Genomic DNA, 19,141 nt, shown 5'->3' with positions numbered 1-19,141 from the left:
CAGCTGCCGATTCGAGATAGGTCGATCTTCCACTCAGCAATCGATATAACGCCAGTATGCAGCTATCTATCAATAATGTGTTATTGAAATACACGATCTCATTTCGTTTTACACAAACTATTTTTGTATATATAAATAATCTTTATAGTTTTTGTACTAACGAAAAGGGTTATTTAAGAATAAGCTCTCTTCCTGGCCGTTGTTATCTTTTTTATGTAGTAAAATCAGAAACGAAGAAATTGACAGGCGATGGGATCTGTCATATCACATGCCAAATTTTTCTTAGGCCATAAAAAATGGAATCAAATTTGTCTATTTACAAAATGTTATGCCCAGTTTCACCAATCAATTTTAAATTTGTCAGGCCGTTATAATTTCAAATGACAAATTTTTTTTTGATGTTGTGCTATTTTAAATTTGATACATTTTAAAATTGATTGGTGAAACATGGCATTAGTGTTAAATCTCACCATATGGAAGAAAGCTTTCGATAGTATCGTATATTTTTTACTATCACTATCGAGACAATCGAATGTATACACTATCGATAGTTTTCCAACACTAGTAGAATTTGGTAACAAGTGAGAACAAACCAAATGCAACCCTACAACAGCTGATTGGTGCTGCCACTCTGCCGCGATGCGTTTGGAAAAAAGCGGGAGTTCGTTGTTTGTTAACCGGAAGTAGTTTTCGGGAAAATTTATTCGCACGTATATTTTTAAAGAATCTAGTGTCCGAAAATAGTTTAGTGTATATACATATATGTACATAAGTGGAGCTAATGCAATCATTTAATAAGCGCCATTTAACCTACCCCGTAAAAACAAAAAGGCTAATAAAATACGTAGCGACGCCATATCAACCAACCATCTAGGTAGGATTCTATTTCATTAAAATATGTAGTTTTAACAATATAAATTAGTTTAGAAGTGAATAACAGCTGAAAATAACACCTTATCAACTAAAATAATACAAGAATGCCTGCACTTGCTTGGATTCTCCCACCGTAACTACTAAAAGCGGCACTGGGTACTTCTGCAAATTATATGCTTGTGATATTTCCGCATGCGTTGGAAATGCGTCATTTACACCTAATATAATTAATCGAAATGTTGGTGGTTTCGGTGCGCTCTTTTTAAATCCATCATTATGCAGATACAAATCGAAAATAATCTGCAAATTCCTTATCTCATCTTCTGCACTCTCTGTAGAGCTCCTCATTTTTATAATATCAATTTTGGCGAAACTCTCTTCAAACTGCTTGTACTCGGGCTCATCCTTAAGACAATCTAGAAAACTTCGTTGCTTAGCAGCAATCTCAAAACATCTTCGCTTGGCTTCCGTAGGGTTTTCCACTTCATCACTCACATTTTTTCGTTTTCCCGTTGATGCCATTTTACGATCGAAGTTCACTGGCGGCAACGACTCGTCGTCCACCACTTCTTTTTGCTCTAGTTCTTCCTGCTTCATAATGCAATCTTTTATGTGTTTCATTTGCATTTTGACTTTGACAAAGTGTGGAGATTTCTTTACATTTTCTGGGATCGCGCGATTATTGATAACGCTCAATGCGAGCGCCCATGCGCAATCCACTTCCGTAGGCTCAACATTGTCGTAATAGGCGACATTTTGGTGGCGCACCAAAATAAAACCAATACGCGTGAGATGAGAATAAACAAGATATTCGCTAAATTTAGTGTTAGGTGCCTCGCCTAATAGTAGCAAATAACCTTGTTCCACAGACATTATCTTTGAGTGGTACTCCAATTGCAAGCGGTTCTATAGGTAAATATGTGTGTGTAAGATTAGGAGCTAGAGTGTGAATTATTAACTGCTATATTACCATTTCTAACAAAAATAAGGCTTCATAATTTTCCAAATAGAATTGACCGCTATGACTGTAGCCGAAATTGCCAAATTTTCCATCCTTCCGTAGCACCTGCACGGCCTTCTCGTCAGGGTCCCAAGCACCCAACGCACGGCCTGCTAAACGGTCAGTACGTGACAAGGAGAGTTTTGTGCGTAAGTCATCTAAAATAAAAGTGTTATGAGCTTCTATATGAACTAGCTGAAGCACTAAATAGAGCACTTGAAATACCATAAAGTTTATTAAGTTCAACCGCTTCCTCCTCGGTGCCTTCGGGTAGTGTACGTTTTGGACCAAGTCGAGGATGCATGTCAGTTTGGCAACAGCAGCTTTGTTTTAAAAATAACTTGATTTTATTGCGCTTAAATTAAGGCGTATCAACAACTATTGAATCATGCACTTAAATCTTTTATTTAATTATAATTTGCTAACGCAGTTAATTGAATCAAAATGTACCAAATATTGGGAGCAAAACAAAAGTAATGAAAGAGGGAGTATAGAAAAATACTGTTGGTGTTGCCATATGTGGAATAAAATAATATACTGAATCGATTTCTTGCATATTAGGTCCAATAGGTGTTTTGGCGTATTCTACATTTATGAAGAAGAAGACGAAATTGAAGTTTTGCTGGCGCCTAGACTGGACCGATGTCATGCATATGAGCACTAGTTGCTTCTACAATTATGAACAAAAACAGAAAATTGTAAAATGTGTTTTGAATTACTTCGAAAAAAAATGTTGCGTACGTCATGCGGACTGCGCCCCATTGGACGCAGAAAGGAGGGTAAAACCGTTAATTAATTAAACTTACGTGCCCAAAAATCGATGAAGTCAACTAAAGTCCAAATATCGACATAATACTTCCAACTTTTATTTCGATTCGTTGTATTCTTAGTAAAATAATAACAATACTTTTCCAAAATCTTATGCTATTCATAAAACTGTGATCAATTACGTATTTAAAATAGTACCTACATATATGTATCATTAGTTAGATTAACTTGATTACATAGATTTTTTTTTTTAGTTTAAAGCTAACCCTACTCGTTTTCTCCGTCGATAAAAGCCAGGATCCATATAATTCCTTTAGTTCTGCGCCTTCCTTGGAGCTCGAGTGCTTAGCAATTACTTTGATCTGGAAGTCAAAAGTGACGAAAGTCTCTCGCTCCAAAGTTTTGCAAATTTAAAAAATTGGCCACCTGCATCCCCTTGCGCTTGCCATTCGCCGCTGTAATCTTTATTTTTACGCCAGGTTTGGCTTTAATATACCTTTAAAAACTACCAAACCAAAATTCTTTCGGAGGCGGGTCTCGTTGCTTTTGTTAAAATTAACCCTGGTATATCGTCAGCTTCTAAGTCGTTACTAAATGCGTGCAATAACAGAATAAATACAACAAAATTAGTTCTTACATTTGGTATTTTTTTCGTTTTTTTTTTTTTTGACTTGGAAGAGAATTAATAACACCGTGCGACAAAAGCTAAAAATTTTTAAAACAAACGAAAAAATAAAATATATTCGCAAAACTAGGAGCCAAATATATGTACATAGTAGAATAAGTGCGTTTTTAATTTTGTATTTTTGTAAAGGACTTTGAAATTTCTATGATATGATTGAATAAAATAATTATTTAAAAGATTTGGTGCATTGTAGAGTAACAATAAGGGTATCACTTAAAAGGAAAAATTCTGTAGAATAGAAACAAATTTAATTTTTTGTTGCACCAGGACGAATAAATGTTGAAAATGTTCGTTTAAAACTTTATCCTTGAATATCCTTGGAAATTTCCAATATTTATTTTTAAAAAATATATGTTGCATTTTTTATTCAATCATATTCTAGAAATTTCAAAGCCCTTTTAAAAAAAAATCTTAACACCACAGAGCAAAATTAAAAACGCAGTTTAGCCATATTTGGCACCCAGTTTTGTGAATAGGTATATTGATCATTTCGTGTGTAAAATTGACTGTCGCACGGTGTAATATGTGTGTAAAAACAGAAGAAAGCCTGATTATCATAAAAAAAAAATTATATTTAAATAAAATATAGATTTAAAATTAAATTTTCGTTAATGTCGTGCTTACTTTATTTAGGCGTTTTTTTTTTTTTTTTTTGGAAAAGTGATTGGAAGATTAATAAATATTTAGATAGTAAAAAGTGGTCAGTGTGCTTAAAAGTACAAATTTTACAGCTAATTAATACAAAATACATTTAAAGAAAACGCAGTTTATGCTCAAAGACATCTCGCAATGCAGCAATCGCTAACAATGTGGTTAGTAATGGCCAATATTTCGGATAGCTACTGGTTACTAGTGGCATGTAGTAGCGCTTTTTGCGTTTGCATGAGACATTTGGGCTTAAGAGCTTTTATGTATGCGTTTTTAAACAACAGTCCACGGTAGAGTTATGGATGTCCAATTTAGGTGACACTGGGATGCTGTTGCGTAGGAGACAGACACATTGTTGAAATGGGCGTGAACGTGCACGACGATTTCAGGCAATAGGCGCAACAAGAAGAAGTAGTTGATGCTCTCTTATGGTCTACGAATAAATAAATAAAAAAAGACGAAACAAAAGATGTGAAAATTATTAGTTATGAAGATAAAGAATTAATGGAAAATTGGAAAATTACAAAATTGAGTAACAAGCGAATTGTTGTAGCGGGAAATGCAAGAAATTGTGGAAACAAATACAACGGTAATTATTATTTTTCTTTAATAAGCAAGAAACAAGGTAGAACACGAGATATGCAATAGTTGGCAGATAAATAGATATATAGAAAAAGCAATATATGATGGAAATACAAATGAAAGGAAAAAATAAATAACTAGAAGCGTAGGCTGTTCTAAAATCTGTATTAAAAAAATTTTCTGCCTTGTACGAAATTCTCAAAAATCGCGGAACTTTTGCTGAACTGTCAAATTTTGTACGAAAAATATTTTTGAGTTTTCCAATTTCGCGCGCCCTAACGCAATCTTTCTTAATAATTTTTTAATTTATTAGAAAATCATGCTTATCTAAAAAAAAAAAAATCTTGAAACTTTGTAAATTTTTTAAAAGTTTTTATTTTTTCCCAATTTTCTGTAAGCAATTTAATATTTTTGTAATTCTGAGTTTACTTAAGACAAACTTCAAAGGGTTTAAAAAACAACTTCCGTTTTCCAAAAATGCAGAAAAATACTTATGTAAGAAAATAAAAAAAAAAATCCAAAAAATATTAGTTATTAAAAAAACGCCTTAAATTAAAAAAAAAACCTTAGCTTGAAAATCCGAGTTAAATCGATTATAAATGCAATATTCTCTCACAACCGATCGATATTTGAAACAATTTTGAAACATAAATATCACTCCAGAGCAAAATTAAAACTTTTTAATGTTAAAACAAAGCCACAAAGACGACAGTAATGTTTACAAAATGCATTAAAAAAAATTCAAAAACACGTAACATTAAATTACTTTTAATTTTTCTAAAACCTGTTGGCATACCTGAAGCTGTTAGCGTAGCGAAAGCTGTGTGAAGAGAAAAAAGTGCACCTCTTTCTTTTTTTCAAATATTTAACTTTAAACGGTTTTCTGTTTTAAATAATTGCAAAACTTTATGTTTGTTTTTTATATTTTCTGTTTTATTTTCACTTAAAGCCAATAGTATTTTGCAATAAAACATTGGTTATGTTTTTCTAAACAACATTATTTTTTAAAGTTATTAATTTTAGACATTCATAATGTTTGTTTAAATTAAAATTCATTATACAATATTTGTTAATTTAAGTTTATAGAAAAAATATCACTTATAGAGTTATCTTTTTAATGTAAAATATTTATATTTTTTTTTTATAATTTAACTGTTAATAATATATTAAACTTTTTCAGTTAAGTCCATTGAACTTACTCGTATTTAAGGCCTACATTTGTTTGTATTAAGTAGCAAAAAATTCATTGAATTTATGCAAAAAAAAAATGTGTTTTTATTTTAGTTTATTCAGACAGTTATTACCTACATAAATTTGTAGGTAAAATAAAGAGGCTGGTTCTTGACAAACGGACGGTACATATATATATGGATATTTACAAAAATAACTAATTAAAAGCAAATTGAGAGAAGGAGTAGAAATGAGAATGGATTTTTCCCTGCTGACTAACTTAATATGCGTAATTTTTTTTTTTTGATCAAATTGTTCCGAGAAAAGTTCATATTTTTTAGTATTTTTTTTTTCGTTCATCTTATATATTTAAATTACCTCGGATAGTGCCGATGTTAAGCTCTAAAACTAACTTGTTATTAGAGAGTTATATTTTTTTTTTCAAACAAAAGCATTCCGTTATCATTCAATATCGATCTAACGTTACTAATCACAAGGCAAATAGATACTTCTCACAGTTAGTTCTGCTATTAATCGCTCGAATGTGCAAAGTGCCAAGTTTGTTAATTGTTTCAGGCAATCAAACTGTCAGCCAAGTTCCCGACTTTCATTCAATTTGAAACTTCTCGGTATGAAATATGCGAGGAATGCTGAGGGCGTTTGGGCGCATGCGCGCAGTAACGCAATTCTTTGTGTGGACCTCGTACTTACGAGCAATTAGTTGTTAGATAAAGAAAGAGCGTGAATAAATGGTGGAAATTGGATTAACTCAGCCAAACTGGGAATAGATGCTCTGTTGTGTTTGTGGCTCAAAAGGGAAAGCAAGGAGTTATTTGAAATTTATTCTTTGCTTAGGGCAAGAGATTAAATATAGCAGAGTTTAGAGAAGATTTTAAATAAAAAATAGTTCACAGTAGTCGAGAAAAGCTTAGCAGGCAACCATCACCATTTTTGATTTTAGCAGTAGGTGTATAGTATAGTAAGTAAGTGTATAGGTACAGTTGTGTATGTGAGAGAGCGAGTAAAAGTTGTGACTATGAGTAGAATAACTGATGAATATGGTATGAAAATGAGTTGAACTACGATTTTTACTGAAAACTAAAAAAAAAATTGTTATGAGCTATAGTAGGCAACACTTTTTTTTTAGGCGCCGCACGAGTTCGCTTAACCGAGATTTGCCTTAAAAGAACTTAGATTGCTCTTAGCGTAGAAAAAACCGAGCTCCGACGACGTGATCGTCCCCGCTAGATAGATTATTTAGAAAACTGCTCTGATGCTTAATACGCAACTAGTAAAGTTTCATTGACAACACCCAGACAGTTTCCTGGTTATAATAACCCAGTCGGAAAAATAGGGCCTACGGTGAGCCCTCATTTGGATCTGTTGAAGCCATAGGCCTTCCTTGCTCTCTTATCTACTCCTTCTTATTTTGATGGAATGGCTAGTGTTCCAAGGCCTTCAGATTTACTTAGCTTGCCTTAGACGGCGAAAATTGATGTGAAATTATCAGATATATATATTTTTTTTTTACTTCTGTTCCGTTGCTTTGGAAACACATCTTCTCTGCTATTGGCTGGTCTTTTAAAACAGCTTCCAAATTGAAGGTCTTATTGAAAAGGTTCTTCATAAAAGTGTTTCTTAGAACTGCTATGCATTTTGCCGACTGGGAGGCTTACATTCTCCTAAAAGAAAAACAAATCTTCAACAGAGCTCTGAGCTTTAGACCAGACCATTGTTGTTTCATGCCTCTGCTTAAGTGATGAAAAACTCGGCTGCTTGTTTGGAAAGTAACGATGGAAAAGGACTTAACCTGCCATCCAAGAATATTGGAACCACAGTACTACAATTAATGTTGTCTTAAAAATAACTAAGCTAAGTAGATACAAGTTATGGACGCAAAACGAACGTAAGCACGGCGTGATGGATATAATATTTACAAGTGGGAAACAATTATGCAATAGTTTGTATGTTACAATGCGACTTGAAAAATAAGATGAAGCATTTGGATTAGATGAGACAAACATAGAGCGAGACAAGCTAAGTATGTAATTGCTGATTGGTCGGACATTATGCTAACACACACTGTTGTTTTCGACTCATACACATATAGCTTCTATTCAAAGACATTGTGCGATCGTAAATGGCGATTTCGATTGATTTGCTGTATATATGTATGCACTTGGACTGACTGACAAACGAGTATTAATTTTGTTTGTGTGTGTGTGTGTTTGTGTGTGTGGGTGGGATGCTTACTTTTTCATCAGCGAACGAACTTTTTTAATTGTTCGATTCAGAATAGTTTTATTGTTTGCGTTGTTGCTGCTGTTGTTGTGGTGGTGGGTATTTCCTGCCGCATTGCTGCTACCCAACGATGTTGTGGAAGTCTTGCCACTATTCTGACTACCGCGATGCGTATGCGCCGATGCGCGCGTCTGCGCTCTCAGCATGCTGCCGCATGAGGTGCCACTGCTGCGCAACGATTGTGAGTCCTCGCGCTCATCCTCCGTTGAGCTGATACCCTCGGGACTACGTCGTATAATCGGCACCGCGTGATGATGTTTCCGCACGACGTTGCGTTCGGGCGTGGTGGCCGCACTAGAGTTGGACGACGATTCGCGGTGCACGCTGCCAGCGCGTTGCGGCATCGGTTGTGTGCGCATGCCCCGATTCAGATCGGGCGTTATGGGCGTGGCAAGATTTTGCATGCTCTGCGTACCCTCCATGGGTGCGATGGGTGGCATCGTAATAACCGCCAATGTTTTCTCGTCCAGAAAATGATCAAGTGAGCGCGATTTGCGGTGTTGCGGATTGGGCGGCGCTGCATTCGTTGATTTTTCACGTCTCGCCACCACTTCTACCACCGATTCGCCAAGTTCGGCGAGTGAACCCACCGACGAGGCGTAATCGTTGCCGGGCTGCAGTGTGCTCGTCGAACTGGCGTTGGTGAGCGCTGTGCTGCCGGCAGCGACCAGCGCCGCCATCTCTGCAATACGGTCATCGGGGTCGTCCGAGCCGTCGGTGGTGTCCAACAAGCCGTCGACACTATGACTGCGATAATTTGCAGCGCCACCTGCCGCCGAACTGTTTATGTTATTGTTGCTGCCGCCGCCGCTGCCGTTGGCATTGGTAATACCGCCGGCTGAGCTACGGCGTGGCGTGCGGTAGCTGTATGGCGACACATTTTGCATGGAGCCACCTATGAGTGGCAACGCCTTCTGCTGTGCCGACGTTTGCTGGGTGCGGTAGGGCGGAAGTATGTTGTTGCGCTTCGAACCACGCCCGAACATGCTCAGCTGGCCGTTGCTGCCGAGGGGCCCGCGCTGTCTGGCCGGTGAGGGAGATTGCCGGTATCTATTTGCCTGGTGATTAGCTGCTAGTTTGTAATTAGTGTTAATTAAATATGAACGATCATTAAAAATTTGCTTTTTAGAATTGGTTTTGTAGAAGAAGGTGGGGAGCATAGAAACTACTGTTTAAACGACTGCTAGACCTAATATACATATGTATGTACATATATATTTATATGTACGCTTTAAGAAAATTTTTTTTTTTAAATTTTAACTCTAATAATTTTATGAGTAATCGAATATTTAGGTAAAGGTGTAAATAGAATTAAGTTAAGTTCGAGTTAAGGAAGTTGGAGTTGGGTTTGGGGTTCCGTTTTTTTTTTTGCTTTTTCTGTTCACCTTTTCTTACTAACTTTTAGCCTAAATTAATAGCTATCAAATAAATTACTATAAGCTTGTATATGTAGGTGAATATTCGAAGAGTTTGCTATCTACACATAATCATTACTACGATCATAAGCATTCATCAATTATCGTCAACCATTTGCGATCATATTTTTTTTTTTATGATAACTTTCTGTTTTCTTCAAACTCGTTTTTTATCATCTGTATATATGCATGATTTCATATTGCGGGGCAATCCAGGCTATCATCGTCTTTCGCATTTTGCATTTTGTATTTCAACGCGCTGGATCACCCCTCACTATGTATTCGTATTGGTTGTATTTGTAGTTGTAGTCGTATTTTGTTGTGCCCCACCTTGTCCGCTGCCATTCGCCGCACCACCGGCGCCGCCGCTGCCACATACAACACCACTGCCACTGCCACCGACGACACTGCCGCCGCCTACACTCTGCTGATAGTCGGAATCGTTGCTGTGCATTCTTTGGTAGCTCACCGAACCGGGTGTGCTGGGTATGCCTACAAGCCGATCCAAATTCTTTTCACCACGCATGAATCTAAATGAATGAAGAAATGAAAGGAGAAGAACCAAAAGAAAAGAAAAAAAACGTTATTGAGCAAGTTTGAAAAATTTGAATGATAAACATAACAATATATGTATTTTGAGTAGATACGAGTATGTGTGAAGAAAGTGCATTGACGTGCAATTTCGTTAATTGAAGTAAAAATTTATAAATCTGCCCAAACATCGAAAGCAAATGTACACTCATCCTTAAGGCTAATAACACCGTGCGACAGCCAATTTTACACACAAAAACTCTACAGAATTTTCTCTTTGATTTGATACCCATATTGTTATTCCACATTGCATTGAATTTTTTACATAATTTTTTTAATTAATCATATCTTTGAACCTTCAAAGCAGTGTTGCCAACTTTTACATTTCAAAAAGCACCAAAACTTGGACATTAAAACATTGGCATATCTCGAGAAAGAAAAATCGAATCGCAACAAGCGAAAATGAAATTTAAAGCGGAAGAGTAATACTAAATGTTGCCCTAAGTAGAAATGAGCAAAAAAATTGTATTTTCATAATATAACCTCAAATATCGCGAAAAACCAAGTTTTTGGCACTTTGAGGTTAGGATATCTTCTGACGTGCTAGAAAAATTCTGCAGATTTGGATTCAGCGTCAAAAAATCTACAAGAGCCGATAAATATTTTAAATAAATTTTACAAAATCCAGACGTCACGCACGGTATTATTTTATTGAGGTTCAAACAACTCTGAAACTAATCGTTAATTTTATTTATTTATTTGTGCTAGTTTTTCATTCACTTCCGTTAGATTCTGATAAACCAATTGATTGCCTTTTTTGTTTAAAACCAGTCGTCTATATGTTTCTTGCTTTTTAAAATGGTATCAAAATGTGCATTTAATGATCATTAATATTTAATACTTCATTACATGGAATCTTTTTTCTTAATAAAAATAAACTGCAGACCTATGTGATACCCTTCTAAACTTTCCATTTTGTTTTTCGTTCATTGTCCATCATTGGCTCTTTTGTCCTTCGTGGACCCCAAGCGACTAGTTATGTGATTTTTTATTGCATCTAATTACCAGTTAATTTGTGTAAATGAACCATGCGAATGATCAGTTTAATTTACTAAAAAACTACTAATAAAAGTATGGTGAATTGAATTTAATTAAAAAAATGTAAATCTAAACTTCGTAAAATACATGAATTTAACAAATCTTGAAATATGATTAATTATAGTCATAAGTATGAATAGTTTAATGTGCTAGAATAAATAATTAAAAAATGGTAAACATTTGCTTTGTTTAATTTATGCCCGCCCTAAGCGTCCATAGATAAAAAAATACATCTCAGTTTTTTTGGTGGTCGAATACTTCGGAAGAATAAACTGTGATGGAACTTTTAGTTTGAGCTTTTAATCCATTTTATACCAGATGCGATCAAAGAGAGCTTTTATTCAGTGTGCGTCCAAATCAGTGATGCGCAAAACAGCGCTCGCGGGACACGCACGGAGTAAAAGCTCGCTCTGTGCATCACTGCTCCAAATATAGTATTTATCAAGTTTTAAAAAGTCTCTCCCGCGGCACATTTTTTGCTTGTGATTGTTTATATGGACAGGCACGGAATAAAAGCTCGCATCGCCCTTCTTGATGCCTGTACTACACTGATTTTCTATTCAACGTCCGCGAGCAAATCTTGTTTAAGCTTTCGATACAGTTTGTATTGATGTGCACAGGGCGAAAGCTCTCTCTGATCGTCCCTGCTTTGAAGAAAATTTCAGATCTACCATTTGAACACTGGTTATACATTTTACATGCAAAACCAACTACAGAGCTGAAAATGGTATTTTATATCCTCCTTTTCGAAGAGGATTCTAAGTGCAATGCCGAAGCATATCCATTTTCAGTTCTGGTTCCCCCAACCCAACACTTCATAGTAGTAGTACACGATGATGTTTCCGAATTTAATAAGTTCACGTGTTTCCGCGTTTTCTTGTGTAGTTTCAAAACTTGAAAATTTCCCTACAGTATAATTAGTTCTGGTCCCATTAGGTGATCGAAAAATTTTCAGCCAGAGCATCAGAAGAGTTTTAGCTCTTCCTCTTCGAGACGAAATTTAAAATCAATTTTCTTTTCTGTATAATTTTCAAGGAGTTAAGAGGTTACTGTACATAAGTGACAGAGAAAATACCACAGTGCAAGAGAGTTTATCTCGGCTCCCCAGGGGAAAATCTTATCTTCAGGCTGAGGATATGTTCGGGGTCCTCTTATTGTTTTCAGATATGCCTTCCACTGAAGTGGGTCGAATTCATAATTCACCCGTATTGGTTCGAGATTATTTACTTAAGTACCACGGTTTCCATTTTTTTTTAGTGACTGAACTTATTTCATTAAATTTTACTTTTTCGTTAAAACTATATTTTAGACGAATGAATATTTGAAGAAGCCACGCATGCACATCTAGCTTCTCTACTAGTCTAATGAATACTTAAGAATGTATATATGTGATGAAAATGTACTTTGGTGTGTTAGTTAGGCCAATCGTTTTTATTTTGGGTCTTCGGCGCTGAATTAAATTTTTTTTTTCGAAATTCCATTATTTTTTTTAATGAGATGTGCAAGATCTGAGTTTTTGAGTTCCGAGTTCTTCATACCATGCATGGGAAAATGGAGAAATGATAAGAAATTTTAAACTTCTTAAATAATTTAGCTTGCAGCAAATCTTGAACTAAAAAGCGGCGCATACACTAGGTAGTTAAAATATACAGTTATTTCAATGACCATATCACGGCATCTCTGATTATGCAGATTATTATAAAATTTTCATGAAATTAAGAGTGCTATAATGACCGCTCAGATTTTTACCACAGCGACAAGATTGTGAAATTTAATATTTTAGAAGAGAATGAAAGAGTAGAGGCTAAAGAAATTATGAAATACCTTTCGGACAAAAGCCGGCGTAAATTTTTGAGCCGCAAGCGCATTAATCCGCTACTGGAAATTTATAATGATATCCATCTGGTGTAGCAGTGAAATGAATTGGTAAATCGAGAAAAAGTGTAGAACAAACAAAAATAGTATGTAGTTTGTATAAACTAATTAAGTATACACTCGTTGTTATTATTCAGTGCAAGCAAAAAAATTTAGGGAATATCGTTCGGCTTTGCACATAACCTCACAGCGAAATTAAAAACTTAATTTTTAAAACTACTCAGTGCTTCCACGAAAATACGTCAAATGAATACAAACACACGTATCCCTATCCACGCTATTTACCTCTCTAGTTTATCGATGCAGGCATCCTGATAGTCATGTATCCAGGTGACACCATTGAAATGACAAACGCTGCGCATGTCTTCGGGCAATCGATCGGGTTCTGGCCACATAAATTGTTGATCGATTATTGGAATAATATTGCAATTTGATTTCAAGGCCGCTACGATTTCCTGCGTCAACAACAACAAAAACAAAAAATCACTAAGCAATTTGATCCAAGCCAAATACAAATCGTGGTGACTGTGGCTACTTACACGATGCACCCAATCCTTGCCTTCTTCGTCGTCTAAGCAACGCTGCAGCGCATTTGGTGTTAATACTAAAACGAAATTCTTCGCCTGGCGAATACTGTTCAACAGTCCGTTATCGAATTTGCCCGCTTCCAGGCGCTCAACATCGATGAACACCGAGAAGCCGCGGAGCTGCAAGTGCACCTGAAAGCGAGATGTCAAAATATTCAATCAATTTTCGTGGTATTTTCGCACACTCGCCAAAACCTACCTTCAACAAGCTTGCCAATTGCGAGCCATTCGAGCGCCGATAGCTCACGAAGACATCCAACGTTTTCGCCATATTCTCTTCCGATGAGCTGGGCAATGAGTTTTCCAGGTTCTTGACTGCATTCAGAATGCGCAGCCGATGTATCGAATTTTTGATGCCACACTCCGCGATTAACATATCTTCATTCAGCTGTGGCAACGAGTTTCGATCTATGCCTGCATGCAGCATTGCATATGTGTAGGTGCAGTATTCCGGCCCGATTTCGGCCAAGAACTGATGCATTCTCGCTGTGTCCTTGGAGGAGTAGTCAGCCATGCGTTTGAGATTTTGCAGCTCGCGCTCGAAACGTTTCAGCAGAATGCCATTAGCGATACCAATGTCATCGCGTAGATTGTCCTCGTTGAGCTTGAGCAGCAGATCGCCATCTACCTGGGATTCTTCAAATTGTTTCACAAACTGTCCGAAGTTGATTTGCTTCACCCACTCTTGGACGTCTTCGACAGACCACAGTGGCACTTGCTGTGACAGTTTGTGCGGCACGGTTTCGCCGATTAGCCGTAGCGCTTGCGCCGCAAACTTTGAGGCAATTGCATTGGGGCAACTAGCTACAGTCTTGAGCGCTTCGATCGCGCCGATTTCATGAAATATTTCAGTGTTGCCCTGACCGCGCTTAATGCCCGCTTCCATGCAGAAATGGAAGGCAGCTAAATTGCGCGCTTCCTCGCGATTCGAACTAAGCACTGGCACCAAACGTTCCAGCCAATGTTTGCTCTGGCCGTGCGCGTGCGCCAGATTTGAACGTGCGAACTCTGAGGGGTCGTGTGTGGTGACGAAGGGCTCCACCAAGTCGAGGCAACCCGTCTTGATGACTTCAGCTTCGATTTCCTTATTGGCGACTAGCACCGCGATCGCAAGGCAGGCATAGTACTTGATGTTGTCGTCATCGTGGAAGGCCAACGGGAACAGCCACATGGGCACTTGGCGTGAGATCATTTCCTCTTGATTTTCGGCGCCACCATACAAAGACAAATTGGCTAAGGCACTTGCGCAATGTCTCAGAGTTTCCACATCACTTGTACGACATTCGAATAGTACGGCATCCAAGCCACCCAATTTGATGACATCTGAGCACGTGCCTTCCGAGTGTTTAAATAGATGTTCCAGTATGCCGGTACCCACGCGCGAATATTCGGTATTCCTCGTGCACTTGCAAGCCACATGCACCACTTTATCGAGTCCATTGTCCACGACATGTGTGCGATTCTCTGTGGTGAGGCACTGCTCCAGCAACTTGGCCGAAGAGAAGATGGTTTTCTCATCGCCCTGCACGCAGTTCTTCATGAGCAAATCCAGACCGCCATTTTTTCGCAACGAATTGCACAAACTGTAGCCGAGCTCATGTCCATGTGTGGGCACAGCCCAGGCGCGCTGCATAACTTCATTGATCTTTTCCAAATACATGGATTTCTCCTGTGCAGCCTTGGAATCTTCCAGCGTGTGCACGAATGACTGCAATACACCGGAATACTTGGCAATTGCCTGCTCGATTTCACGCTGACCGCTACCGGACGTCAGCGCTTTCAAGTCGTCCAACTTAAGATCGTGCAGCTTGATGAGTGCGCCATTGGTGGCGGACATTTGCGAGGAGGTGGAAATCATGCTGCTGCCCGAACTGGAAACGCCTTTATGCGTCATTGTGTAATTCGCTTGCGATGCGGACGAGACGTGCTTCTCCTGGCTAATGATGCCGTTCGAGGTCATCGTCTGTGATTGCTGCGATTGTGAGATGGCTTTCTTGTCGGCGGAGAAGGTGTCACTTTGCACTTTAATACTGGCGGCGGCCACATTATTGCTAGCCTGTTGAGTAATATCGCCAGTGCGTAGCGAAAGGGCTTCCTGCAACGGGAAAGAGAAGTGATATGCGTTAATATACGTATAAGTAGCTGCGTAAATGTTATCGAGTTTTTACATAAAGGTTTGATAGCTTTGAGGAAGGAAGAGTTAACAAAAAGTAGAGGAAAAAAGTAATGTAAAACAATTACAAGTTCGTGACAAAGTTAATGGCACATCGGATGGAAACGCATTATATTACAAACTTATGTACACAGGATGAAGAGAACAACTCCTATGGAAAAGGTTAAAACGTCGCACTCAACCCTTATTTTGGTTATAGTTATTTTCAGTAAAAGAACTGAACAAACGCAGATAGAGAGAGCACCCCACTCTAGTATCTTTGTTAAGAAGCAGAGCCATTAACGCCGAATTAGGCTCCCAAAGCAAGCCCCAATATGCAGTGAGTGGCTCCCCGGCTCCTCAGAGGGAGGAGTACGTTTTCTAGGCTATAATTGTTCACTATATAAAAGGGGTCTCTTGCACAGGGTGATATGTATTGGAGTTATTCTAAAATCCAAATTTAATTTGAGGCTGATAATTGAGTAGTGAACAAGGAAGACCGCGGGGCCCTCCATGCAGCCTAATGAATGTTTTAGTCAGACCTATAGTTCCATTTGGGGCGCTGGTCTATTAGGAAACTCTGGTTCCAATGGCCTGGACTAACCTCAAAAATGCTTTACGCGGTGGACATAGGTGGACTCAAACGTGATCTTATAGGATTACCAGAAAAATCTGTAATTCTTACGACTCACTTAAAACCAGGGCTCTGTAAATAATGAAGATGGAAATTACCTACAAATTTGACTTGAATTTCAAAAGGTACTGCCGCAGGCACAAGAACCCCCATTTAAAAGGATACTTGGAAACTTTTTCAGCGTGTATCCGGCTCTTGCAAGAATAGATTTACAGAATAACTCCAAATGGCTGTAGGGTCGTTAGCGTATATGGTTTTGGCTGTTGTGGCCTCAGTCCGAAAATAGGTGAACTCGTTGAAGAATGGTCGATATCGACAGCCTGTTGGTTTCAATCTACAATTGGTGGTACAAACAACTGGCTCTGATCCAAACCATGACATGATAAACTACTTGCTCACTTCAAGAGGTTGCGACGACGGAATACTTTTTGCCCCGTCTTCGCCAAAATAAGGTAAAGCCTTCTGGAAGCGATTCGAAGAGAAAAAAACGACGATTTCTTCATAATCAATTTCAATAGAAACAGGCACAAAGAAACATGAAATCCAAATATATTATGGACCATATGAGGTCTGACAAGGAGCCAAAGGGGTTTGTAGAGTTTCAAAAAAATAGGGATTGAGAAAATATGTAACCCGCAAACAGTTTCATTTCGAATGCCCAGCCCGTATTGAAATTAGAATCGAATGGAGATTTCCAAGTACTCTATAAATACATAAATTGATCAGATTCGATTCAGAAGCAACATTCGACCCTGAAAGCAGATAAGGTTTTAAGGTACTAGGTTAGTCGCTCAGCCAATGCAACTACGAAGTAATCATCCGCGAAAGCTGGTAAAAAGGCTATATTGATTTGATTTATATTATTTTTTGTATGGAAAAAGTTGCCTTTAGGATTTCTTTATTAGCAATGAGTGTAGGCAGGTTTCTCTTTCCATTTTTCACACACAACCCAAATAACTTTTGAACACCGTTGACTAAATCGTTTTCGTGTACCTTATTCTGTTCGACTTCGATGGGTATTTCGCGAATATTTTTCATAGCACCACCACCTGTTGCAGTGCTGCTTAGATTGGGATTACTCGAATATGTACCGGATGTGGAGCTGTTGTTGTTGTGTATGTTGGTTAATGTTGTTGTTGTAGAATTTCCTGCTGATGACTGTGGAGATGCTTGCTGTTGTTGTTGCTGTGTTTGTATGTGTGCATGGGGTGGCAGTGGCGGCAGTGACGCGATTTGCGACGATGAGCTAAAATGCTGAAAGGGTGGACAAGAATTTTTACGTACAGATCGAGTAGCGGAGCCCGCCGATGCGGAGGAGGACGAGGACGAGGACGACGATGATGATGACGAAGCGGACATACGCGCCGCTGAGGCCGATGCTGACGACGAGGATTTCGATGAAGATGAGGACTTCGATGATGACTGCGTTTGCGATTTAGATGCAGCGGCGGCGGAGGTGGAGCCGGCAGCAGACACTGATGAGTTCTTCGTGGCGGCAACATTGTCATTGATTACGGTGGTAATGGGTGGTCCGGGTGGACCGGCGATCACTTGTATGGGCTGTGGTGGCGGCGAGAGCGGACAAGTGGGCGAGAAGCGGCTGATGGGCGTGCCACCGTTGCTGGTTATAATCGGCGGTGGTGAAAGCGGCATCTCCACGATGGGGCTGGGCGAACGGGCCGGCACGAAATCCGATTGGCCGCTCGAGCGGAAAATACCTTTGCGTACGGGCCAAGGTGGATGATGGGACATTTTTTGTTTGCTATTCGATTTTTTATTTTGTTTTGTTTTGGCACTAATTGTGTTTCCTATTTTTGTTTTTTTTTTGTTTTCGATCGCTGTTTATTTTTGTTATTGTTGTATTAAGTGAGTGTGTGTGTGAGAGTTCTTTTTTGTTTTTTGCAATTGCTAAATAATGAAATAAGTGCAAAATTGAGCAGTCAGGACACCTGCGCTATTCACACGAAATTCCACACATTTTAACGGTGCAATGTCAGGTGTAAGAAAACGACGCGCTCGCGGAGGATTTCGCATTTCGAAAAGCAGTCTAAGAAAATTTTGCACAGTTTATTTTCATTTTTTTTTTCAAATGTTAATAAAACATATAACACAAATCATGTATGGCTAAAGTAATAATTAGCATATGAGGAGGCGTTTTGCCATCGCGATTTTGTGCGTCTGCGACGGTGTTGCGGTGCGGCGCGATTTGGAACCGCATAAACATACGTCAACACAAGCGATTTTGCTGTTGTAGCGAAAAAATAGAAATTTAATTTATTTATATACATTGTGCTATATTATATACATATATATATGTACGCTTGTGTGTATTTAAGCCGCTTTATTATTGTCTTTTCATGGGTCAGTTAAGAAGTGAAAAATTAGTTTCTTGCGATTAGCTACGCGTGCGCTTCACACTCAACGGCATATTGACGTGGAATGTTAATGATTTGTATATGTAGACATCTGAGTACAAAAAAATAAAAAATTAAATAGGGAAAATGGGGATTTTATATACAACAAAGATTGCACATAGTTTTATTTAGAACACAAGTGTGAACAACACAAAGAGACTTGGGAAGAAAAGAAATATTTTTTTTTTGCTTGTTTTGACAGCTTACGTATGGGTAATTAACGGAGAGTTTGTAACGCCTCATTTTGTTGAGTTCTTAAATTTTATTGTGTATAATTTTTTACTGTTTCGGTATTTATTTTTAATTAACAACTGGGTGTTGGGCAGTTATTTTAAATTAAGCATACAAATTAGCCCAAGTATCCCCTTGTTTTCTTTGGGAAAATAATTTTTAATATCAATGATCTAT

The 19,141-nt window shown here is 38.1% G+C and overlaps 2 protein-coding genes across 10 annotated transcripts in view; both read right to left on the bottom strand.

Moving 5' to 3' along the window:
* Positions 1 to 635: 635 nt before the first annotated feature.
* On the bottom strand, positions 636 to 2,346 carry LOC118747464. The gene is made up of 3 exons (XM_036481515.1): positions 2,099 to 2,346; positions 1,844 to 2,031; positions 636 to 1,779 (listed from the first exon to the last, which is right to left on the bottom strand). Exons 1-3 carry the CDS (start codon positions 2,175 to 2,177, stop codon positions 958 to 960), a joined length of 1,089 nt encoding a protein of 362 aa, XP_036337408.1. The 5' UTR covers positions 2,178 to 2,346; the 3' UTR covers positions 636 to 957.
* Positions 2,347 to 2,719: 373 nt separating this feature from the next.
* Positions 2,720 to 19,141, bottom strand: part of LOC118747915 (NAD(+) hydrolase sarm1) — a 98,531-nt gene continuing 82,109 nt past the window's right edge. For 5 of the 9 annotated variants that reach the window (XM_036482131.1, XM_036482132.1, XM_036482135.1 and 2 more), the window contains 6 exons: positions 13,733 to 15,628; positions 13,486 to 13,665; positions 13,232 to 13,401; positions 9,773 to 9,972; positions 7,980 to 9,096; positions 2,720 to 3,231 (listed from right to left, as the gene is read on the bottom strand). In XM_036482131.1, the coding sequence (XP_036338024.1) occupies positions 3,147 to 3,231; positions 7,980 to 9,096; positions 9,773 to 9,972; positions 13,232 to 13,401; positions 13,486 to 13,665; positions 13,733 to 15,628 (3,648 nt within the window). In that variant the 3' untranslated portion in view covers positions 2,720 to 3,146. Of the gene's footprint in view, positions 3,232 to 3,958; positions 4,408 to 7,979; positions 9,097 to 9,772; positions 9,973 to 13,231; positions 13,402 to 13,485; positions 13,666 to 13,732; positions 15,629 to 19,141 lie in introns of those variants that run through there. The other 4 variants (XR_004993999.1, XM_036482133.1, XM_036482139.1 and 1 more) reach the window with 4 other exon arrangements.

This window comes from Rhagoletis pomonella, unplaced genomic scaffold (genome assembly GCF_013731165.1).
Source record: "Rhagoletis pomonella isolate Grant_MI unplaced genomic scaffold, Rhpom_1.0 Rhpom_scaffold_00012, whole genome shotgun sequence".
Taxonomy (NCBI): Eukaryota; Metazoa; Arthropoda; class Insecta; order Diptera; family Tephritidae; genus Rhagoletis; species Rhagoletis pomonella.
Note: the sequence above shows the minus strand (reverse complement) of the source record. Positions and strands in the feature narration are given on the sequence as shown.